At 40.1% G+C, this 26,586-nt stretch overlaps 1 protein-coding gene across 1 annotated transcript in view; it reads right to left on the minus strand.

Annotated features, from left to right (window-relative positions):
• Positions 1–25,956, minus strand: part of KMO (kynurenine 3-monooxygenase) — a 45,521-nt gene extending 19,565 nt beyond the window's left edge. Inside the window, exons 1-5 of the mRNA XM_058533917.1 lie at positions 25,746–25,956; positions 8,602–8,671; positions 8,216–8,313; positions 6,908–6,997; positions 352–400 (exon numbers count right to left, since the gene is read on the minus strand). Of these exons, the coding sequence (XP_058389900.1) occupies positions 352–400; positions 6,908–6,997; positions 8,216–8,313; positions 8,602–8,671; positions 25,746–25,799 (361 nt within the window). The 5' untranslated portion in view covers positions 25,800–25,956. The remainder of the gene's footprint in view (positions 1–351; positions 401–6,907; positions 6,998–8,215; positions 8,314–8,601; positions 8,672–25,745) is intronic.
• Positions 25,957–26,586: the final 630 nt, after the last annotated feature.

Genomic DNA, 26,586 nt, shown 5'->3' on the forward strand with positions numbered 1-26,586 from the left:
GCAAATCTAATCATGCATCACTTTGCACATCATTCATATATATCTGTTGTTCCACCAGACTTGAGTTCTTCACTGGGAAGTGAGCACTCATTCATTCCAGTGCCTAGAAGACAATAGGAATTCAATACATGTTGAACAAATGATTTTTATTTAGATCATTGATAAGATGAGAGAGAGACACTGGAGGATGTATCACTACTAATTTTCAAGAAGGACTTTGTATTGTATGTTGTCTTACTCTTAATAACCCATAAAAAGGAATAGGAAACAAATCTCAAGAAGTCAGGTGACAAGATTAGTCTCATGTGCTTTACTCAAAATGACAACTGGGGAATAAAGCAGTGGACTTACCAGTCAACAGATCCTTGTTTAGATTTTCTCTGCTTATAGAAAGAATATACTGCAAGAAAAATATGGTAGACACTGTTTGTTTCCAGAGAATGGACAAATATGATTCGATGTTATTCACTCAGCAAGAGGAAATATTTATTATTTAGCAGAAGGTGGCAACCTTAGTTTTGTAAGCATTTAGCTAAGTAGCCTTTTTTAAATAAACACTTTAACCAAATACATATAATATAATGCTTAATTTTAAACCTAGGTTTTATCAAAGTTTGATACTATAAAAATCAAACCCTCTTTTGTAGCAAAAATATTATTTTCCCTGAGAGAGTTTTGTTTTAACAAGTCATAAATCTCATATTTTCATCTGAGATCTCCAAATTGAGCTGAAGTTTAAACAACTTCATAAATGACAGCGTTGCTGGAATAAATGTGCTATTTCCCATAAAGACTACTTGGAAGGCCTTCATCTAAATGTGAAAGGGTGTGTGTGTGTGTGTGTGTGTGTGTGTGTGTGTGTGTGTGGTGGTCGTGGTGGGGAGGAGGTTTGTAGGAGTAGGATCAGTCCTTGCTGGGACACGTCTTGGTTGTTTCTGACTTTACAGGACAAGTCAGCAGGACCAACTGTTCCATGAGGCATGGCCAGCACAGTTCCTTGGGCCCACAATACTTTTAGGGGTCAGTGAAAATATTAATTTTAGTTAATTTTAAAACCAGAGGAAAAAGAATGAATACAGCCTGGATTATATTAATCTTTATACCAAGGCACTCATAAAATCTAATGTTTAATATTGTTACGTTGTTACATAGAGAAAGGGGCCCACAAAGGCAAAAGTGCCCACCCAGGGCCCATGAAAGTCCTAATGCAGCCTTGCAATTCAAGGTGAGTTCATTGCTTTAAAAATTCAAAGCATATAATTTTCCAAATTATATAACATCACAACATTTAACACAAATATGCTAATTTATGAATCTTAAGCTCATCCAAATGCAGATGTTTAAAATTAATAGCTAAATCCGTACTTGGTGTGAAAATAACTCGGTCATGCTACAGAAGCAACGACTGAGGAGGAGCTTCCTGTGTCTTTTTTGTAAATTAAAACGAACAGGGACCTCTTAATTGTCTGCTTCCGAGTTCTGTTTTCCGGTGGTCTTCTATGTCATTAATCACTGCACTTTAAAGGAAACCACGCTTGTCATTCAAACGACATTAGGAAACATGCAAATTATGAAGGCTCGTTTACTTGGGGAAAGTTTTCTTTCTATATCAGTTATCAGGCTTGGTTGACATCTGTATCACCTGGGAGCTGAGAAATACGTCAGTCCCATGGGAAGTCCAGAGAGCATCCCTGCCTGGTCTACCCCACGTCTTTGGGTGGTATTGTATCACAACCGAAATTTAGAGTCACTCCCATTAAGTCTTACTTCTCCAATACCTATCCTAAGGTTGATCTTATGAAGAACAAATACGAATGAGAATAAATAGGTCAAGAGCTATAAAGTGGCCCTCGTAACCAAAAAAATACTAATAGAACCTCAGAGAAGTTGGATAATCTCCTTTGGAGATTTATAAGACAACAGTTGAAGTGCTGACTTTTTCAAATGTATTAGAAAAAAGTGTTTATATTCTGTATCCCGAATGCCTTCAAATGAGAATGTTTCCCAGTAAGGGGGCGCCATTTCTCTATTTGGGGCATAGGAGGTTAGGAGTAAAAATTGGGGAGCTCTGATCTGCTCTGTATATTAGAGACTATTTTGATAGTTCCCAGGGCAATTTGAGAGGGAGATGGAAGGAACTAGCAAGACAGGAAGCGTCTGGACACTGCAAGGGAGAAAGGGCAGAGAAACAACAGCTGGAGGAGAGAGGCTCAGAGAAGGGCTTCAGAAAGGATTTTAGAGGTCAAATCGTGCACACGAGGGCTTTCTAAGTTGTTTGCTGTGCTGTGCTCAATGTGGGCCCACCACGACCCCCAGGTCTTCAGCATATGTGTCTTCATGTGTCTTTTGAGTGAGTGTTGTTTGTGGAAATTGGTGAAAGGGGTGAACTTCATGTCTGGACCATCATGGTAACAGCCAGTAGGAGGTGAGAGGGAGTGGACACCAAGAGGCAGCGGAGGCCAAGAGAGGTAGGCTCCCTGGGGACTGGCAGAAATCCTGGGGTCATGGGGAGGGCTTTGGACTTCCAGAGGCTGTGGAATTGAGCGACTGAAAGAAATTTTATGTGGTTCTTAAAGGACGCGGAGGCCCCCATGTTCAACTCAGATATAAAAGTAATCATGCAAACCAAAGAAAGAGAGGTGGATGTAATTTTAGCATTAACTCAGTTCTTAAGAAGTGAGAAATGGCAGGATTGGTGGGGGAGGGATCATTTCCTCCCTCTTCTAACGCCCCAAATGGGAACTCCCACCAACACTTTCACCCTCTTGGGGAATCACTGATGAAGAAGCTGCTTCTCTCTCTGGTGGTGAGCTTAAGGAAGACAATTTTAGTCTCATGTCCAAGTCACCCTCCTTCTCTAGCTCTTCTGGTATTTTAAACCATATCTTACTCCTTGGTCTATTTATACTTTATTGGTTCAATCTCTGCGGAGGACATGGGTTTGATGAATTGGCCTTCCTGGGTACATTCCATGTTAACTCAAGAGAAAGATGGAGTGATTATTATGAGTCACTCTCGATTGAGTAAAAGATATAGTGTAACTGAGCAGCACTGCCCAGCGCTCTTGTGAAAGCCTCCTACACCACACTCCACTCGCTGTTGTCTATGAGGAAGCCTGCCTTGTTTCTCCTGTGATGTTGCCCTCATATCATCATGCAACATGTTTCTTCATCTGTAAAGCAAGATGGCTGGATTCAACGAATCTAAGGTTGTTCACAGCTGTGAGATTCTGTTATGTGAATGTGCCTTCACAAGTTGTCTCATCCAATATATACTCGTTCTTTGAAAATTTACATTTTTTTAGAAGTCTGGGCTCACCTAATTTTCCTCCATAGACAGACCCTCGTTTGATTAGGACAGTGCTATTTCACTGCCAGTTTAAGAATTACACAACATGTCCATCTCACATCTCTCTGTCTCTGTGAAGTCTTCTCTGAAAACTAAAGCTTTCCTCTGTCTCTGAACCACACAGCTGAGGGCTCCTGCCACCACTCAGCTGAGTTCTTTCCACGATGAACTCGATTACCGTCTGCCTTTACTGGATTGCAAGCTCCTCTCCGTACACTCAGCAACTGGCTAGGGTGTGGCACAGAGGAGGACAATTATTATTTATAGAAAGGTTACATTTAGTATGCACAGCTTATACTTGACTTGCATGTGTTAATCTCACTTGTCTATTAAGAAGGGGCGATTCTTTTCTTTCCTATAGCACCAAGCTCAGTTTGGGGCTAATTAAACAGGACATATTAATTATCTGAAAATATTTTTCTGACTACAGATGGTCAGTGGACTTTCTTCCCCCTCACTCCTCTGCCGGGCTTATGCATTAAGACTCTGTACCTATGTTTGTATAATGCCAAAATAAGCAGGTTATTATTTCTAAAAAGTCATTAAATAGGAAATTTTGATCCTTCCCCACCATCCTCCCCCAAGCACTTCTTTGTTGGAATGGTTTACTTTTCAGGCCCTTTTTACACAAATTTTAATTCTAGTAAAATACACATAATATAAAATTGACCATTTTGACCTTTTTATTTCTTTCCTTCTTTCTTTCTTTCTTTGTGAGGAAGATTGGCCCTGGGCTAACATCTATTGCCAATCCTCCTCTTTTTGCTGAGGAAGATTGGCCCTGGACTAACATTCGTGCCCATCTTCCTCTACTTTATATGTGGGACACCACCACAGCATGGCTTGATAAGTGGTGCCTATGTCTGTGCCCGGGACCTGAACCTGCGAACCCCAGGCCTCTGAAGCAGAGAGCACAAACTTAACCACTACACCACCCGGCTGGCCCCGACTGTTTTTAAATATACAGTTTGGTGGCATTGAGTATATTCCCAATGTTGTGCTGCCATCACTACCATCCATACACAGAACTCTTCATTTTATAAAACTGAAACTCTGTACCCATTAAACAGCAACTCCTCATCCTCCATGTCCTCCATCTCCCGGCAACGACCATTCTACTTTCTGTCTCTATAAGTTTGACTACTCTAGGTACCTCACATAAGTGGAATCATACAGTATTCATCCTTTTGTGACTGTCTTATTTCACTTAGTATGAAGTCCTCAAGGTTCATCCACGTTGCAGCCTGTATCAGAATTCTCTTCCTTCTGAAGGCTGAGTAGTATTCCGTTTTACGTCGTGTAGAAAACCTACACTTCTCCTTCTGTATGTCTCTTTTACTCTCACACTACTACCACACTTACAGTTCTGACACCAAATATGTGGGGGTTTTCCCCCACCAAGCAATTCTCTGCAACATCAGCTGGGTGCCCTACAATTCAACTCAATTCTGACACCATCTACCTGGAGATAGCAACAGATCCCACAGGTTAAGGGCTCAGTCTCACAAGACTGCCCCACCCCACCACTTCAGATGCCAGTTACAAGTCCAGTTTGTCACTGTGCTTCTGACTGATCGGCTATAAACCAGACTCCCTCTTCGGGTTTGATTAGTTTGCTAGAGGGGCCCACAGAACTCAGGAAGACAGTTTACTTTTATCAGTTTATTATAAAAGGGTATGATAAAAGGTACAGACGAACATCCAGATGGAGGAGATGCATAGGGCAGGTACGTGGGAAGGGGCGTAGAGCTCCCATGCTCTCCCCGGGGCGCCACTCTCCCCGCACCTGCACGTGATCAGCTACCTGGAAGCTCTCTGAATCCCGTACTTTTGAGATTTTTACGGAGGCTTCCTCACAGAGGAGTGCTTGATCATTAACTCCATTTCCAGCCCCTCTCTCCTCTCTGGGGAATGGGAGGCGGAGCTGAAAATTCCAGGCTTCTAAACATAGCTTGGTCTTTCTGGTCACCAGCCCCCATTCAAGAGACCATCAAGAGTCACCTCATTAGAACAAAAGACACTGCTATCACCCAGGAAATTACAAAGGATTTAGGAGCTCTGTGTCAGAAACCAGGCTCAAAGACCACATTTCAGAACAAAAGATGCTCCTAGTACTCTTATCACTCAGGAAATTACAAGGGTTTTAGGAGCTCGGTGCCAGGAACCAGGAGCAGAGACAAATATATATATTTTCTATTATCTCACATACGTGTACACCACATTTTGTTTATCCATCCATCCATCCATCCATCCATCCTTCCATCCACGGACACTTGTGTCGCTTTCATCTTTTAACTATTGAGAATAATGCTGCTATGAACATGGGTGTTCAAATACCTCTTCGAGACCCTGTTTTCAGTTCTTTTGGATATATGCCCAGAAGGGGAAATGCTGGATCATAAGGTAATTCTATTTTTAAGTTTTTGAGGAACTGTCACATTCTTTTCTGCAGCGGCTGCACCATATTCCCACCATATTCCCACCACTGCACAAGTGTTCCAATTTCTCCACATCCTCTCCAACACTTATTATGTTCTGTTTTTGTTGTTGTTTGTGATAGTGGCCATCCTAATGGATGTGAGGTGCTTTATCATCACAAGATCCACAAAGACCTTTTTCCCAGGAGCACATGGGATTTATCTCTTGTTACCCAAAGTGTGGTCCGTGGATCAGCAGCATGGACACCACCCAGGTGTGTTTGATGCAGAACCTCAGCCTCCACCCCAGCCCTTCAGAGTCAGACTGTGCATTTTAATAAGATGCCAGGTGAGTCTGACCAGCACTGTTCTACCTGCAGTGGGAGCCCTGTGGAGGGTCAGCGACTCAGAAGAATGTGAGCCTCACTTGAGCCCTGCACTTAATAAAATGAGGCATTGCTGGGTAAAGCATGCTGGAGTTTTTCTCTCATTGATGGATGTTTGGCACATTCATTCTCTCCCAAAGAAACAAACTTAGCTGGTGTAACCAGATAAAAATGCACAATTTGCCCAACTCTGTCCATTACTATGTAAAAGATAAGAAGAAAAACACAAAGCAAAATAGCGGATTTTCTTTTATAAACTCCACATCACCATCTGACCTCTGTTGTTTTAGAAATTATACCATACTGAAAGCATTTCTGGTTCATTCTATAAATTCCATTACAATTAAATTTGGGGGAAGAGAGTCAGGGGAAGGCAACAACACTGGGAAACCCTCTAGAGTTGTACTTGCATGTTCTGCTTGACAATGAATACATGGTAACCTTCTCTATGTGATTGAAAGGAGACGGGAGAGAAAGGACATCCCAGGCCAGCGTGAGCAAGGCGTAGAGGCAAAAACAGCCTAATGGTGATGGTAAAAATGATGAACTCTTATCAAACGTTTATCAGAGACTGGGCCCTATTTTCAGCATCTCCTATGAATTAACTTGTTGACTAGTATGTGTTCCAAATTCTAGACTGAGGCAGACAATGTCAAAGATAAGGCTGGAGAGGAAAGGAAGCACCAACAAGCAAGTGGCAAGTTCCAGACATCAGACTTATCTGTAACCAAACCAGAACCTCCAGGGTAAACCCACCTGCGACTTTGTCCCATAGGGGATGGCTGACTTTTTTCCAGAAAGAGAGTGAAGCATTCTTGCTCTCATGGGGATGCCTCGGGATATAATCTGAAATAAAGCAGAAATATCGACTTCAATTTCTATAACACGGCATCGTGCAAATAAGATAGGTATTGATTTTAAAGTGTGATTTTTCAACTATTTTCAAAAAATTGAAAAATAGTGTTAAGGACACGGAAGCACAGTATGGCGGAAAGTTTCTTCATGCAAACTGTGTTCTTGCAAATTTTAGTTTTTGCTTTTTTCCTTAGCCTTTAGATTTTGGAATTGACCGTAAGTGTACCTGGTCTAAATCAAATATTACAACTGAGGAAAGTGGGTCACTGTCAGACAGGTGAAGTGGTTTTTCTCATGATCACAAAAAAGAGTGATGCATGAAGAGTGAACCACAGGGCTCCTGAAACCCAGTGCAAAGTGTTTTCCTCCACACACACCCGAAGAAGAGCTATGGAAATGCAGTGGCACTTAGATTGACTTATATTCTCATTTCAAAGACACATTGTCAGCAAAAGTGCTATCAAGAAAAATGCATTATTTCTGTTCACATTTCCAAGCTACATGATAGACAGTGATAAGTTCAGCAACATTGACCCCATATGAGGAAAATCTATTCCAGGCCCACAATCCTTACCCAAACCCTTGGGGCCTGTTGGTTTTAGAATTCAGAAGTTTTCAAAATTTAGATGGGTGATGTAGTGTATTTGTGGATATCACATAGCACCCAGTGGAGTCTGGGGCACGACCCCATAGTCAAACACAATATTTCTGTAGCAAAACATATTCATGCCAGAAAAGATTTTTTAAAAAGTTCATAAAAAGTCTCACATCAGGTCAAGTTTGCTGCTGAATGGGTGATGAAAAATCTTTCTATTTCCAGAGCTTTTTGGAGTACGGTATTGTGGATGAGAGATTATGGACCTGTATAGTCAAAGGAAGGGCGTTTGTCTGCTTCCCCTCATCCTGATGCCATCCCGGATCACACGCCCTGTAGGCAGAGATCTACCATCCTGTTGAGAGCCCACTGTCAGAAGCAGTCTTCTGGTGGGGTCACAGCATCCCTGCCCTGTGTCATGGGTCATGTTCCCCCAGGGGCCCCAAGTGTCAAGTGTTCACCCTTTTGCCAAATTTAGAAGCTCGGAAACTTTTGTAGAATGAATTTTCATGCAGAGGTTCTTGGCATTACATAGTGCCAGGGTGAAAGCAAGACCATGCAATTGTTGACAAACAGCAGGCATTATCTTCCATAAGGAAAATGCATTAAGGTACCTGATCTTCTAAGCCGATGGCTTTCAAGGCTTGTCGTCCTCTGTAGGAAAGGGCCAAGTTAATGCTTCTTCCACGTGCAAATTCAGCCAGTCGGATATCTAAGACATTGGAAGGAGACTCCACATTACACACACCTCCTTATATCCTAGGACGGGGTGAGCATGTAGCACCTAACAGCTGGCACAATCAGGCCCAAATTAAAAGACCTTGTTAACTTTTATAAAGAAAACATTAAGAGTAGTAAATTTGTATTAAATTAAATTTAGATAATTAAATATTTTAAAAAATCTAACAATTCCTCTATTTAAAAAAATTTCTTTTAAAATCTAAAGAGAAAGAGGTCAAAGAATGAGAACCATATCTCACAATTTTCAGTGTTGTCTTACCTTCCCTAGCTTCATATACATCAACTTGAAAATTCCTCTTTGCAAGGAAGCATGCATTTAATGATCCAACCTAAAAATCAAAGCAATTTTTTTCATATTTTTATCTGATTCCACAATCTAGTGAATTTTTACTGGCGAAATGCTACATCGGGTGTGGCTGTACTATTCCTAGCCTCCGTTATAACGTTGATTGATCCAGTCACTACTGGAAAGCACCATTTGCAAAAATAATGGGATTAATTCAAGATTAAGTGGTATAATTTTAAAGGAAGTTTGGGTTTTTTTCTTTTTTTACTTTATAATTTTATAGTAGGATAAAACTTTCACACAGAAAGCTCATAAAACATGTGTGCAGTTTACAGCAAAGTTAGACAGCAAACACTCACATAACCACCACTCGGGTCTAAAAGTAGAATATTGCCAACCCCCCAGAACATTTGACCCCCCATCAGGTCAAAAAATAGAGGTCTCCCCACCTCCTCCTCAATTTCAATGCCCAACTATTCACCTAGAGGTAAACATTATTCTAACTTTGGGGATAACTTATCCTTGTTTCCTTACAGTTTTACCACTTAGGTATATATCCCTAGGCAATATCATTTCATTTTGCCTGCTTTTAAATCATATAATTAGAATCACACTTGCGTATTTTTCTACATCTTGCTTCTTTAACTCAATACTATGCTTGTGAGATTCATTCACATGGTTGCACAAAAACTCCAGGTCATCCGTTTTCATCACCGCGTAATTCTTTCATTGTATGAAATCCCACAGATTATTCAGCCATTCTACTGTTGAAGGACGTTTGAGTTGTTTCTTGTCTGAGAACATTATTTTTTTTTCCAGTTTTATTGAGGTATAATTTACATATAACATTGTATAAATTTAAGTTATATAACACAATGATTTGATACATGTACATATTGTGAAATGATGGTCGGGGATATTATTAACAATGCTGCAAAGCACATTTTTGTACATGTATCCCAGTATATATGTATGTGTATGATTTTTCTCTAGGGTTTTATACTTGGAAGTGGAACCCCTGGTCAAAGGTTATGGGTCTTCACCTTCAGTATGCCAAACTGTTTCAAAATTTTGTACTAACGTGTTTTCCCACCAGCAGCTTCTGGGAGGTCACCCTTGTCCACACTTGGTATTCTCAAACTTTTAAACATGGTGGCAGGAGGGTAAGGTGGGAGGAGTGTGGTTTTAATTTGCATATGACTCGTTGCTAAAGAGGTTGAACACTCTCCATGTATTGATAGGCTATTTGAATCTCCTCTTTTGTAAAGTGCCTCTTTAAGTCTCTTGCCCATTTTCCATTGGGTTGTCTGTCTTTTTTTCCACTGGTCATTTGAGTTATTCATAGATCTGAGTACAGAGTCTTTGTCATTTTTAAATGTTGCAAATACCTTCTTCCATTCTGTGACTTGCTTTTTAAACTCTATAGTATCTTTCAAGGATGAAAAGCTCTTTAATTTAATGTGTCAAATTTATCAATATTTTACATTATTGCTAATGCCTTTGGTAGCTTGTTTAAGAAATCTTCCCGTACTCTGAGATTATGAAGAATTTTTTGTTATTGTCTTCTCAAAGCTTTATAGTGCGGCCCTCCTAATAGCTTTATATAGGTTTCAGGGATTTACTTACTGTCTCATCAAAAGCAACTTAAATTTGGTAAGATCATCTATATTCAATTATTACACTTGAATTTTCAGGAGCATTCAATACTGTTCACTAACTTTTCTTCTTGAAACACTAACCTTCCTTCAAATTCTAGTTTTATTCATACATCTCTGGCCATTCTCACTTTCTCTCTTTCATCCTTGCAAAGCAAGACAATCAAATGTTGGAGTTTCTCAAACCTCCATCCTAGTCCATTTTCCACTTCTATGGTGATGCGAAAACTTACATTTCCTACCCAGATCTCTTTTTTTGAGCTCATGCATACAAATGTTTAATTGATATAGCTTCTTAAATGTCTCAAAGCACCTCACAATCAACAGATCTAAATTGAAACTTGTTATCCTTGCCGCCCATTGTGTCAATTCTCTTCACATGTTCCCTATGTCAATGGATGATAGCCCACCCATACTGATGCTCAAACTAGAAACCTTGGCACCTCCCTCTCCCTGATTCTCCACATCCAATCCTTTCCAAGTTCCACCCATTCTATCTTATAATGTTTCTCCATCTACTCATCTCTTTTCATTTTCCCCATTCTGCTTCTAGTTCTCATAATCATTATGCTTGACTAAGGTCAAGTTTTCTGTCTCTTCTCCCAACATTCATCTGGCCTCTTGCCAATCCCTTCTCCACAAGCAGCCATTTGGTGTAATGGTGAAATAGGTCGTTTAAACTAACTCTTCTGCTAAGAGGAAAAGGAAACACGGAGAGGTGAATCTGGCATTTGGAGCCATGCCTAGGGGTATCTACTGGTTGGAGGACAGGCTAAGAACTTCAGCAGAATTTTTGACAGACTCATGAGGCTAGAAGGACAACATCTGGAATTCAGGACACCCATCCCGGTGCCTGCTCAGGAGAGCTTACTAAACCTCCAGGCTTTGGGTCAGGACACTAAACAGGTATATAATACATTTAACCACAAAACATTTACATATACTTTAAAAATAATTATATGTTTAAGTCATATAATTTTATTCCATTTACCCAAATTTTTGTGTGCATATAGATTGAGATGCCTTTCCTTGCAAAATAATTCTGGGCCCAGAGGTGGAAATCAAAGTAAAAAAAAAAAAAGAATAAATGAAGTCATAGAGAACATGCAAGAAGGAGATTAATTTTGCCTTGAAGGATGTGACAGACTGTATTTTTCAAAGATAGCCATGACAATCTCTTCCATTCTAGATGCTCTTCTGCAATGTGACCTTGACACTCTTTCATCCAGAGATGGCGTTTATTTCTCCACTTCCTTGAATCAAGGAGGGCCTGTGATAGACTTCATCAATAAAATGCCATAGAAGTGACACTTGGGCCATTTCCAGCCGTAGTCCTTAGCTAACTGGCCTGAAACCTTCCGCTTCCTGCATTTTGGAAGCCAGTAATCACATAAGAAGAGTAACTATCTGGAGGCTGCCATGTGTAAGAAGCCCAAGCCACATGGACAGGCTACATGCAATTATTCCAATCAAGAGCCTCAGCTGAGCTCTTTACTCACCAACAGCCAGCACTAACTACCAGCTGTGGGAGTGCGCCATCTTGGATGTCCAGCCTGGTCAAGCCTTCAGATGACTGCAGCCCCAGCCACATGACAGTCTGTCACCCATAGAACTGTGACGCACACTCACAGATTGTTGTTTTAGGCCATTACATTCTGGGGCAATTTGTTACACAGCAACAAATAACCAGAACAAAGGGATTGATAAAAACTTCCTGGAGAAGATGACTGGTGACTTGAGCTTTGAAGGATGAGACTATTTTGACATGTAGAGAAGAAGCAAGTTGATAAAGAGCATGAATCCTTTTGGAAATTTAAAAACAACTTTCAAGAAACACAGAAAAATTATTATTCAAAAAATATTTATTGATTTCTAAGTATTATAAAAGTCCTTGCTAGGCATTAAGGTTGATCCAAAGATAATCAACAATGGCTGCCCTCAGGGAGTTCAAATCTTGTCCAGGGCTTCATTTTATCAAATATTTTTCATATATTTATTTAACACATATATATCAATTTTTTTCTATGTGCCAGCTCTGTGCTAGGTGCTAGGGATATAAGAGAGAGCAAGATATACCCAGAGGACCCCCTCAGTGCTAACTGCGTGGGCAGCCAGGCCCCAGAAGTTTGGGTTTGCCACCTCAGAGCATTTTAGGATGTTTAGGGGCCTTGTGTCCCAGCTTCTCTCTGTGAGGAGCTCAGAGGAATTTGGGGGGCCTTCACCAGCCCCACTGAGGAAACAGTGGCCACCCTGCCCTATCCAGCCCACTCATCTCAAAGCTTGTTGACCCCCTGGGGATGGTAGACTTCCTGCAGACCAAGAGTCAGCCTTCCAGGAGCCCCACAGTGGGAGTGAGGGGTAGATCCCACTCCAAGGAAAAAAGTCCCTCAGGTCCCAGTGCTAGTTTGAATTGTTTTATTATAATGTTACTGAAGAACATACAAACTTACAACTAGGTATAAGCTTCTTATGTCTGTAGTTCTTACACAACCATGATGCTAACACAGGTGTACAGGTTAACTATAACCAAAAAAAAAAAATATGTGCGTGTGTGTGTGTATATATATATATATATATATATATATATATATATATATATATACACCCAGACCTCTCAAAGCAATTACAGCCCATTCTAACGCAGGGTGATAAATAGTATGATGGGGAAGTACAGCTGTGATAGTGTGGGGGAAGAACGCTTAACCCAAATGTTGGGTGTACAGTGGGATAGGGTATGACTTCTTGGAAAAAAATGAAATCTAAGCTGAGACTGAAACAATGAGTGGGAGTCAGCCAAACAACGGTGGGGGGTCAGGAGGAAGAGGGTTCTAAGGAGAAGGAGCACATGATAAAGGTTAAAAATAACTACTAGAAAGAATGAAACAGAGAAATCTGACTAAAGAGACAATAATGACAATGTACAATCCCCGTGAAGTGGTTTTCATGTGCCATTCACTGCTCTAACTCATTTAATCTTCACTGCAGCCCCATGCAGTAGGTACTGTCATTATCCTGTTTTACAGGTATGGAAATTGAGGGAACAGAGAAGTTAAGTGGCTCATCTACGGTAACACAGCTCGTGAGTGCTGGAGTTGGTGTTGAGATTCAAATGTTTCAATCTGGTTCCTGAAAGTGAGCTCTCAATCATTAAACTAGAAGTGTGGCTGAATAGCATTGAAGACAGAGTTGAGGACGGAGACCCTGAATTTATAGAGGTACAAGGATGTGAAGTTTATTGTATTTTTTCTCGCAGCACCAAACAGCCTGGATTTCTATGCAGAGGAATCTGTTGGAATCAAGCAGAGTGGGTTTTGGCCACGTGGATGGGATGGAAAGCAAAGGAGTTGAAGATATTAGTTGAATGAACTGATAGACAGTAACAACTAAGTTGGATAGGATGGAAGGAAGACAGAGGGGGCCTGATGAACAGGGACAAGTAGGAGGTTCCTGAGAAGAACAAATGTTGCAGAAACAACTGAATGAGAGAGCTAGAAGGTTAGGAGGTTTGTAATCAGAGTCCTAGGTCTGACACTATTATCTGAGATGGCACAGTCCTCTGGGATGACAAGGTCCAGGTCCAGGATGTGGTCGTGCGACTTGGAGGCTGAAGTACAGTGGAGTTGGAAGAGATTGGAAGCATGGAGTTCAAGGAAGTGAGGGGCTAGTGAACTGGTGGGGCCAAGAATGAGAACTTTGATAGTCACACAAGGTGAGGGCAGGGCTGGGGTATAGAAAAAAGTTCATGTGTAAGTGCTAAAATCTTCTATATTGGAGGGAAGTGGCCCAGAGGTTGATTGATAACAATAGTGAGGAGGACAAAAGGTGGTATAAGTAGGTGACACAAGCCTCAGAGGATTTGCACAGAAAAATGGAGACTTACAGGGCTGGGAGTTGCAGTGTAGAGCAAGAATACCACAGCAGCTCCCAGTCTTGAGATACTTGAGCTGAGGGAGGAGGCTGCAAGGTGGTTATTGTCCTCAGGGTTAAGCGAAGGCCAGGAGTTTGACAGGAGATTCAATGAATAAAGTGAAAACATTGGAAATTATGCTTACTATAAAACTGGGATCCAAAGGACCCTCTGGAGGGCTTTGGAAGGGAAGGCGGGAATGACAAGTGGAGTTGGGAGAGAGGAATCACAGAGCCGGATGAGGATACATCTGGGAGAGGATGCTTGGCCTCTGAGATGAGGCCCCTGGTGGATGTGGGGGTTAAGGAGAGGGCCTTACATGTGGTCACTGTTTAAGGGCCTGTGAGTCAGGCCAGGTGCAGGCCTGGCGGGGCCCCAGTCCTCTTCTACTATTTACTCCGCATGAGTTTTCACTCTTCTGCCCCAATGCACCTTAGCATCTAAGTACTTAAGTATTCTGTTTTTAAATAATCCGGTAGATCCGGGCTTGCATCTCCTCTCACCATTCACCTAACTTTCCTCATATTACTCAATTTCTGTAGACCGGTGATGGTTATTTTAAAACCTTGGTCCGTATTTAAACCATTAAGTGTGTGGGAAGTTTTCAAATTTAATTTTTGCCAAGCAATCCACATATTTAATATTCTGGAAGGCCAACCAAGAAATCCACATTCAATTATTTTGTTAAAATAAATATACCAGGGTTGTGGGGGAGGGATGAATAGGTGGAGCACAGGGTATTTTTAGGGCAGTGAAAATACTCTGTGATGCCATAATGGTGGATACATGTCTTTATACATTTGCCCAAACCCATAGATTGTACAACACCAAGAGTGAACCCTAATATGAGCTACGGACTTTGAGTGATGATGTGTCAATGTAGGTTCATCAATGGTAACAAATGTACCAGCTGGTGGGGGAGGTTGATAACGGGGCAAGGGGTGTATGGGAGATCTCTGTAACTTCCCCTCAATTTTGCTGTGAACCTTAAACTGCTCTAAAAAAAGGAAAGTTATAATAAATAAATAAACAAACAAACCATTTTTTCCTATGGAGCCACTACTGAAATTATGAACACACCACTTGTTTTCATTTGGTGTGTCTGAAGAGATCATTACAAACTGCTTCCCTCCTAATCCCTCAGTCTGAGGGTGCTTCACCTTCTACTACTGTCAGCATTTTTTCAACAGCAACAGTTGTCTCAGCTAACAGTATGACCTGGTGCCTGGCAGAGAAAACCGTGTCTTGGCATCTTTGTCATACTTCCTTCACTCTTTTCCCGCGGGGCCCTGGACTCTTCTATGTTTCACTAGTCACAGCTCCTTTGATTTCACCACAGGTGATTTCCCTCTGTTAAACGCAAACATCCTCTTAGATCTCTTTCTTCCTGCCCCGCATTCTTCCAACTTATGAAAAGTTGCGTGTCTATCTTCCTTTCACTCGTGTGTTAGAGAATATCTACTAAGGGCAGTGGAAGTGACAAGTTCGTGTCAAGAAAAAGAAAATCCGTAAGCTTCCAGTGAAGTTCATACAATAAAATAAATTTCTTCCAAAGGCTAAATTGATCTATAGGCTTTAGAAGAAAAAAAACTACAAGGGGTTAAAGGTTAAATAGAGTAAGTCGCACTGCAGGGAAAGAGAAAGGTTTGTGACACTCCTCTTTCTTTCACAGTGTTACAATACAACACTGTGGTTGTTTGTATGGTGGTGGAAAGCAGGACGGGGAAACGATCTCGACCAGGGCTCCAACAGGGTTGGGGAAGTTGGAACGAGGCAGGGGGTAGTAATTCAGAAATGAGTCTTTCTTATTGGGAGAACAGGCCAGGCAGAAAGACAAGTAGGACACACAAGCCGCAATCTAAACCACAAATGATCAGTAAAAACCTGACGGTGGGAAATGACCTAAGACTAGAGAGACTGGGATTCAGAAGCAAGAAACCCATTCACCCCTTTCCTGGGAATTCGGCTATAGCGAGTAAAGGAACTGTCACAAACCATGAACAAACAAGAGTCTCAGTGACGGTGTTCAGAACAGGCTCAGTTCCCAGCCAAGGGTGGGCCAGTGGGCTACTTTCAGGGGTTTGTTATGTTCCTTTTCTTTGACCAAAATCGATTCCAGGCTCTGGGGAGAGGAGGCTGGCTCCAGTGGAGATTCTGCTTCAGGTCTTTCTAAGGTTGGCAGGTGTTGATCCCTACCTCTCCAGCACTTGCGTGTTTGCCAAACAAGTGCGCATAAATGTTCCTCATGGGGGAGGGGGAAAAGAGGGAACCTCAGGTGGACGAACACAACAGGATTAAATGTCATCTTGGTTCATGAAAATATCAAGTGCTAGAGAGGATGAAGGCATTGCTTGCAATTATCTTGTCAAGTTGAATATGCGTTCACATATCTGACCAAACTCTTCAAGGCATATACCCAAGAAATACAGCAGGAAACATGTGCCAGGATGTTCAGAGCAGTACTTTTCATAACTAAAACAGATAAGCAAAAATACTGGAAACGGCCCAATTAGCCTTCACAGAGGAATGGACAAATAAATTATGGTATATTCAAACAGTGAAATGCAACAATATGAATATATTAGTAATTCTATAAGTGAAAAGAATAAATCTCAGATGATTTCATACTGCATGATACTCATAAAATAAAGACAATTAAAATGAAACCACAGATATATGTATATACATAATTTTTAGAAGTGTATATGTATTATGTATGTATAGATATGATAAATTTATATATATATATATATACACAAAAGCAAGAGAAGGATAAACACAAGATTCAGGGCAATGCTTGATTGGGTGGGAGAGAAGCACAGAGGTTGATATAAGTCATTGGCAATGTATTAATTCTCGTGTTGAGTGGTGAGTTCAACACGATACGGCTGTTGCTTGTTATTATTAATAAACAAACAAGCAAAAAAGTAAATAAAAATGTCTTCTCCAACACCAGCCATAGTGGTGTGTCCTGAAACAAAGATTATGATAATTCCAATTCTGTGTGTTTGAGGTTCAAATAAAACTAAAAGAAAAACGCAGATTGGGAGATGTTACAGAAGTTCAGCTAGAAGGACTAGTAATGTGGCTAATAAAGTATGTTTTAGACTCGAATTTTATTTCCCCTTCTCATTTCTGTAAAATGTGCTTAACTGGGAATAACCGTCAGTGCCTTCTTTAGTTGTTACACTGGCAAAAAGGCCACTAAGACATAGAGATATAAACGGAAAGGAAGACGTATGTACACCATTCTGAGCCCACCACAAAGTCTCTATTGAGGCACAGCTGGTTCCTGAGCATAAATAAAGAAAGAAGGTGGTGAGAGGAGAGAAGAAGTTGGGCAGGTGAGACACCCGGGAGCAGTCCATAGTTTTCGTGATGCCAACTCTTGGAGTTAAGCCTTGAGGATAGGACAGTTTTATTAAGGACATAAACAATTATGAAAAATCTTTCGGTATATTTGTTTCGAAGCATGGATGGAAAGTCCACAACAGTACTGTTCTGTTCATAGAGTAATTTGTAAATTAAATGTTTTATTAACAACTGGTCTAGCCTGTTTCTGTGTAAGCAGGGTTCTGAGGAGATGCCTCGATTATGTAATTATGGGTTTACCCGACTTATTGTGCCATTTCCCTCTTTGTTTTTGTCTCCTTTTACTTCCTTCTTTAGAGGTCGTGTGCCTTGACCCCACCCTGGCCCATTATATTGATGCCTAACTTACCAATTAAAAAGATTATTTGAAAATTTCTCTTATGTAAATACCGAGGTATGCTTCTCAGGTGTTCAGTTGGCACGGTGTTATGCAATAGGATTAACTAAGTTTCTGGTAATTCCCATGTGAACTCTCCAGCAATGATTGTTCAAATATCCAACAATTATGAGGCACCATAGCTTTTTATTTATAAATGCTGACCCTAATAGGAAGGGGCATCATGATTATAAAAATTTCATGCATTTTATGCCTCTTTACTGTAATGTGTTTGACATGAATCAGACAATGTAACATTAAGCATGTGTCAACTACTTTAGACTTAATGAAGCACATAAAATTCTCCCTAAGAATCATAGGTGTTTCTGAGTTTGTCACCAAACACACTTTTAAAAAGCCTGTTTGTACCTCCTGCCCATGGAACTATGGTTTGGTGTCTCAAGACTTTGATCTTTGAATATATCAATGCAATGAGAAGAACCAGATTGTTAACTGCACTTACTATGAAATAAGCACATAAAAATGTCTTTCTACTTTGCAATTATTACATCTGCTAGAATTTTGCATATGTTATGCCAAATATTGTTTTATTATTTAAACCTTACCCTGACTCTCTGACCTATGTCATCTGGATTTGGCCTCCAAGGCCAAGCAGTATTCTTGATTTTCCCTCTGATGATGATAAGGTGAATGTCCCACACGCTTTCACTTTCTGTGGGGGCTCTTAGAAAAGTTGGTGCATGACTTTTTCTCCAGCCTAGATCCTTCTCCAGAGCGCCAGCTCTGACTACTGAACCTCTCTACCTGTGCCTTACAAGCATCTCCATCTTAACATGCCTCAAATTCAACTTATTCCCAACCCCCAACCTTCAGAACGTTCTCCTCTTTCTGTATTCCACACCTTAGAGAATCGCAACTCTGCCCCTAGTTTACCCAACCAGGATACTTCAGAGAACGTTTAATGCCCTCTCTACCTACCAATATACATTTAATTAGGCAACAAGTCCTACTGATGGCTCCTTTGGAATCTCTCCCAACATAGATCTCCTACTCATACCCCTCTCCTCCCTATATGGGGCCCTCATTACCCTCCACCTGGCCTACTGCAAGTTTTCCAGTAGCCCTCTCCTCCCCCAGTCTCCACTCCTCACACAGCTAGGTATCCTCTAAAATAGAAATTGGATGATGCATTTTCTGTCTGAAAGTCCTTTATTAGCTCCTCATAAGTCTTCAGGAAAAAGTTCCAAATTTTCAACATGACATAAAAGATTATTACAGGTGATCCCAGCCTCTCTCTCTAGCTTATTTTTTGCTATTCCCACACACTAACTGTAAGAGGCATACCAAAGTTTCTGTATATTTCCTGAAAATACCATGCATTTTTATACTTACATGTCTTTGAACATAATGTTCCTTTTGCCCAAACTATCCTTTCCCGCCTTAAATAGCTGGAAAAAGCTTAGCCTTCCTTTAAGACTCATGTATTCAGTACAATTCTTCCTGGATACCTCTGCTCCTCTGAAAGACTTATTTACCTTTTCTTCTATAATTCCATGGATGTATATATGCATATAAGTATTTTAACTGTCTCTCGCAATAAATTGAATTATTTATTTACATTCCTTTCTCACTTCCCCACCAGGCTGCAAGTGCCCAGAGAGTAATGATATTTATCTGGCTTGTATTTTATAAATCTTTCTATTTCTGATATTTAGCGAGAACTCCATGATTTTAATTAAAAAATTAGAAAATACAGATAAACACAAAGAAAAAAAGTAAACACCCACAATTTTTCCAGCAGGGAAAACCAGTGTTAACATTTTCTATGCATATAAAACACATAACATTTCTCTTAAAAATGGTAGCAGGCTATACGTTTTATTTTATGATTTCCTTTAAAAAATGAATAGTATATTGTGAATGTATTTCTATGTCAGAAAATATTTTAAATCAAAATATTTAATAATTGCATTACATTTTATTGTCTGCAATGCCCTTATATTTGGATATTCAAATTATTTTAATTTTTTAGGATTATAAACAATCATATCCATACACTCATTTCTTTTGATTAAAGCCCAGTAATGAAATGGTTCACCAGAGGGCAAGTTTTAGTGAAAAGGATGAAACCTGCAGAAACTTCTGAGATCCCCACCCTCTTTCTACCTGCCCCCTTGGCTCTGGGCCTTAGTATCAGGGACTAATGGGGATAAAGACGACAGGAGAGTGAGAAAGGAGAGAGAAGACAGAAGGGAGAAAGGAGAGTCTGAAATGACTTGGGGAGGGGATTTTGACAGCGCAGAGCGTAGGAAGAGTTTGTTTGATCTTCTTTGGTTTTGTTTTTGGAATAGCTGCAAAGCACGTGAAAGAGATTGAGAGTGAGTAGGGCAAGATTATTTTTAGAAGGTTTTGTTGCAGGTTTTGAATATACTCCAGATTGGGTGTTTTTGAGAAACCACATTAAAGATTCTAATTGCTTTTAATTTCTCTTAGGTTGAAGGACAATTGTTTCTCTAAACTCAATGACTTGCTCAGGCTGGCTTCAAGAGAGAGAGCTGAAGCTGCCTTCTGCAATTCTCCTATATTTTTAAGACTACCAATATATATTTTTTCAAACCGTCTTCCAGAAAAAAGTACCAATTCAGATTGTCATCAACAGTGTAGGAGTGCTCTCTTTTCTCTTTGAGTGGACAGGTAGATCAATAGGTGGGTGGATGGATGTGTACAGACAGATGGACAAACAGTCTGAGAGTATTTTGGGACAAATGAAAAGGAAAGAAAAATTCTTTGCAGGCAGTTAACAGAGCTTTGAGCTGTTTAAAGTTAATAATAATAAAGGTAAACAATAGTAATTAAGTTCTTTACATGGTTGATCTCATTAATATTCACATAAAATAAAAAGTATGCACTTGAACCAAGCTATATACAGACCTTGACCCAAGACTATTAAACATTTGACGGTTTATATGTGTCTGGGATATTGACTTTGGGGAAAGTGAAAATTCTGGGTAACATTTGGTTTCTACTTTTATAAAGACTAGATTGAGAACAAAGCCATAGATCTGTGAGTAAGGAAGTACTATAAAGAAACAGTAGAATTTTAAGACTATCAATCTAGTTTTAGCCCAAGATGAAGAAACTGAGATGCAGAGAGAGTAAGATTTCCTGGGCTTCTAGCTGATGGCAGACCCTCTGACACTCAGTCTCCTCACTGTCTAATGCTGTTTCCATCCCAATGAGCTGAGTGCAGAGTGAGTGGTAAGGTGGAAAGATCCCAAGGAGACAGGGCAGAAACACCATCCAGGACCAACTTGACATCAAGACCATTTGGGGCTTATAAATCCGAGCTTATAAAACAGAGTCTAAAATGTATAGCTGTGAGACATAATCTCATACAGTCAAGGCCAAGCTGCTGCAAAGGTAATTTCATCAGCAGAGGCCACCACCTAGACTTGAATATCAGGGAGCAGAGCACGATTATTGACAATAAGTCAGAAAATGCACAAATCGCCTCACCCTGATGTTTTGAAAGACTTGACCCTCTAAATACCTATTAATGGAGAATTTTGCTGGGTCAAACATAGGGACAACAGGTCACAAAACACTCTGTAGTGGAGCTGCTTGTCAGCAGGGGAGACAGAAGAAACGCTTCAATGATACCCTAAATACATCTTGAGAGTGTGTGCTGGAACAGTGGACGTGCACTGCAGCAGCAGGAGATAGCTAGGCCTGGAATGCCGCATAGTCCTTTCAGCCAAAGCTCTAGGCTACAACTGAAAAATGAGGGCTCAAGTAGCTATAGCTGTCACCCAAAGAGCGCCCCTTGGCTCTGATCATTTCCATTATACCTATAAACACTGAAAAGAGCCATGAGAAGCAGCATTTCTAAATACCAAGGTCCTGAATACGTAGCTGAAGGATACATCAACAGGTTAGAGAGCCTTTCTTTTGACTTCTCTGGCCTGTCACTTTGTAAAGAAAAGAAATATGTCACTCTCACACAAAGGTAGGCAGCTTTTGTGGGCGGCAGTTTTTTCCCCTAGGTTAATTTGTTAGAATTGGAAAGCTATACCTGTAGAAATCCTTCCAGCCTGAAAAGTAAAGATCGCTTTTCAAATCCTTTTTCAAGTTAGTCCATCAAAGGATTACATTCATTATGACACCATTCTAGTGAAAAATATTGTCGTTTTAATTGCCCGTAACTTCTAAGAGCACGATTCCACCCACTTTGTTCTGAAAGCAAACTCACGTACACAAAATATTTTAGTGTGTTTGACAGTAGAAGGCACTGGGATAACCCTTATAAAAGACAAGGGAGCAGGAACCCAAAGGTAAGACAGTCTTTAGATTCATGAAGCTAAAAATATTCTACGGGGAATAAACTATGCATATCAATCACTTTAATAGAATGCAGCCTATCGTAAAGGCAAACAAAACCGTGTGGGCATTTACAGGAGGGAAGAGGTCTTTCCAGGCAGATCCTCCAGCTTCTAGGAGGTAATCCCACTGGCAGAGGAGGGGGTCTGAGAATAGTGTTTCACACAAGAAGGAAACAGCAAACTCAATACAGTGATTTTTCTAAATATTCAGATTAATGTTTTTGAAATACTGTTTGAACATCGTTTTCCACTTTTCAATGGTTAAACTTTCTCCAGTTTATGATCATGGTTTAGCATATCTTTCACCTTTAGTTTCTCGGTAAGAGTTCCTTCACTGATCTCTTGATTCCTTCTAATCCCTTTGACTTGACACATTTTCAAAGAACAGAAACCAATTGGTTTATCACAGGATCACAGTATTAGAGGAAGGACAAACTCTTAGGGTGACTTTTCACTGGGCAAGGCTATTACTGGAAAAAAATAAAGGAAGTATACTGTATTCTTTGGACTTCCAAGTAAAGGTTCTTAACTCTGTTGCAATTTTTTTCCTAGGAGAAGAGGCTTTAATGTGTTAGACAGTGTCAGGTATAGGGTATGGCCCACAGGGAGGAAGAGAATGGGAAAGGTGAAAAAAGAAAACACAAGAAAGATGAAGGGCATGAAAATAATTTTGTCCTTTATATATTGAATTTATCCTTCTTGAATTTATTTAATCCATACTTTCTTTTAATAACATCCTCAATGTTTAAGCTTTCTTCTGTTATGAAACTTCCTTCACCTTCATATGCTTAAGGAGAGTTTTTTCATTCCTCTCATTTACTCATTCATCAAATACTAACTAATAAGATCAAGTAATGTCAGGCATAGTTCTAGTCACTGGAATACGGTGGTAAATATGAGTTTATATCCTGGTTAGAGTAGACATTTAATGAACATATAAAAAACCAAAACCAAGTAAAGCGTGTAATTTCAGATACTCTTAAGTCATACATAAAACATGAAACAGGGAAAAGGTGAGGCCAGACGGGTGGACAGGCTCAGTTCACGTAGAGCCTTTGGTAAAGAGTTTGGATTTTATTTTATTTGCAATGGGAAACCATTGGATGGTTTTAAGCAAAGAGTGACAATTATCAAATGTATGTTTTAAAAGGATGATTCTGGCTGCTGCGTAGAGAATGGACTGTCCGTGGACAGGAGTAGAAGCTGGGAGACCACTTGGGAGGTGGATGCAGGAGTATGGATGAGGGATGATGGTGGCCTGGACTAGGATGGTGGCAATGGCCAGAACTGAAACCTATTTTGGATCTAGAGCCACCAAGCCTAACTGGTGGAGTAAAAGAGGAATGGAGGTTTGTATAAAATGAAACAAGGAATTAAACATGATGCCTAGGCATGGACCTGAGCAATAAAATGGAGAGAATTCCTTTGCAGAGGAATTCTAGTTGCTTCTTGATACATGTGTACTAATTTATGTCTTTTACTTTGTAGCATGTGCGTGTGCCCGATAGCGAAATGGTTACATGATGAAGAGTTCAAGTGTTACTTAGGGAGAAATCCATGGACGACATCATATTTTTATGCCTTCCAAAATCATGCATCCAGTCACATATTTGTTGTCTCCCCTTGGATTTCTAAGAGGCATCGCTGCTGCCACCCTCGTCCAAGTCTTGGACAACAGCCTCCTAAATGGTCTGTCTTGTCTTCTTACAATTTCCCAGTCCCTCCCCACATAATAGCCTGAGGAATCTTTTAAAATCACAACTTACTTTCCTGCCTAAAATCCTCCAGTGGTTTTCCATTGCAGTTAGAGTAAAATCCAATCTTCTTGCCTTGCCCTCTAAAATCCTAGGAGACCTGGCTATCTCAGTCCCTCCAGCCTCATCAGCTATCCTTCTCCAGCCTCATTCTTTCTGCCTCTCTGTCTGCTCCTTGAACGTGTCCAGCTCATCACGGCCTCAGGGTTTCTCTTCTTGCGTTCCTTCTGCCTGAAATGCTCCCTGTAGCTCTTCACATGGTTGCTTCCTACTTATTATTCAGGTCTCTGGTCATATATCTCCTCCTCTGAGAGGCTTCCCCTGACCTCACTCTAAACAGATACTCCTAAGACACTCTCTACAGCATTCTCTTGTCTGCCTTTCTTTCTACCACTTACGTCTCACTGAAATTATTATTTGTTTTCTTCTCCATTGTCTTTCTCTTCCCTGGCCTGCTCACCACTGTATCCCTAATACCCAAAACAATGTCGACACATAGCAGGCACTCAATAAGATTTTGTTGACTATGTGAATTCCCATTTTATGCAAAATTTTGATAGCAAGGAATTGGACGGAAGCCCAGTATGAAGAAATGACGACATATGTCACCAACGTGGCACGTGATAGGGATCCTCAGCATTTTGAAATTTAGGATCAGAAATGTTAGAGGAACTGTCATAGTACTTTGGGGAAAAGACAATAAGGAAGGCAGAACAAAAGACAAAATTAGCATATACTACATAAGTATATATGTGTGGTATAAAATGTACTAATCTAGACACAGCTTACAACAGTGGCCCATACTATGCCCTCAATAAATTTTTGTTGAGTAAATGAATGAATGACTAGGAGCTAAAAGCCTGCAAATGATTAGACCAAAGGTGAAAACAAAATGATTAAACTTTAACTAAGGGGGATTTTTATATTTTAAAATAGGAGTTTTGTGGAGGGGGGAAACAAATAGAGTTGACTCAAGGCAGCCCCACATTAAACAGAACCAGCTTTGGTAGGATAACAATGAAAGCAAGACGAAGCCCCCTCCTACAACTTGCTAGGTACGCGCCAAGTTCTGGCATCTTCCTCTCACCTGCTCAGGGAGAGGGGAGCAGCTCACTCACCGCCTTAAGTGCTCCACGGGGTCAGCCAAATAAATCAGGCGACCAACAAGGTGTTATTCCCAATTATTCAAATAACTAGCGAACATCAACACGGTAATTTTGCATTAGCTTCGTGTTTCTTGACCCTTTTATTCTTATTAGACAGTATAAACTGAGTTATTAACCAATGTGGGGCATATGTTTTGATTAAAATGACTGTTTACACTAATATCTGTTTTTAAAAACGTAGCCAATTTGGGGATAAATCAAATTCAATTTTCTTTATGTTCTGTTTTTAAGAAATGCTAAATCTGAAATTTATACAATGTTATAAACCAATGCTACTGCAATAAACAAAAATTAAAATAAAAAAAAAAGAAATGCTAAACCAGAATGACAGGGGAAAACAGACACCTTTGTGTTTAATGGAAATAAAATACCTTTCCTAGAAAAGAGGAAATTAAAACTAATATCATACTTGAATAGACATATTTATATATCAGAAAAGTTTTCACAAGAAAATGAACAAGCTGTCCAAGTGATTAATAATAATCAAGAGTAATGATAATTAATATAATACAACCAGCAGGAATAATATACCCAAATAGATTCTTACCAAGCCACCACCAATGACAGCTATTTTTTTCCTTTGAATGTCAGATGAATCCATAACTGCCGACTAGATTTTCCTAATGTTGTAGCTTCTGCCACTGGGAGCCGTGTGTTCCACACCCGATCTCCCTCAGTCTTTATATTGCCCAAGGCCCTGCATGGTGAGCCAGCACCTGTGTTTGTCAGGGCTAATTTCCCTTGAACTTAAGGGATAGCATTTAACTCATTCGTAGCCCAAAGTACAATCAGCTCAGCTTTACGAAGAAAGGGAATTTGTTGCAATAACCAAATTTTGAAAGACCCAGCCAAGTGAAGACACTCACCCTCTAATGCGTAAGACACGAAAATTTTTAAAGCACGGTCTTAGGGCTTTCCTTCTTCTTTTTTTTACCGTATGTATTCTTAGTTTCATTTTCATTCATGATTAACCGTGAACGAAATCTCCCTTGTCTGGAGTCCCAAAACATCTCATACTTCTCTTAGAGAGTAAGATGGCGTGATTTCACAGTTGATCCATGGATTTGCTTGTTATTAGCTCCAGTCAGGAATTCCATCTAAAAGGTCCTCATAGACGGTCTTTAACAGACTACCAGGGAAAATTTTTTGCCCAGTCTTCATGTTCTCTTGAATAAGATTTTGAATTGTATAACCGACGACCTTCCTTTTTTTTTTTTTTTTTTTGCATTCGCGGCTAGAAACCTTAGAATCTAATTTGTGCATTACCACTACGAAGACTGTGAATACTATGCTTCTTGTAAACTCATTCTTGGATTCATATTCTAATCTCCACTTCCTCTTCTTTCATCTCATTTTAAATGCATATTATTTATATTTTGTGCATATTC

This window comes from Diceros bicornis, chromosome 38 (genome assembly GCF_020826845.1).
Source record: "Diceros bicornis minor isolate mBicDic1 chromosome 38, mDicBic1.mat.cur, whole genome shotgun sequence".
NCBI classification, from domain to species: domain Eukaryota; kingdom Metazoa; phylum Chordata; class Mammalia; order Perissodactyla; family Rhinocerotidae; genus Diceros; species Diceros bicornis.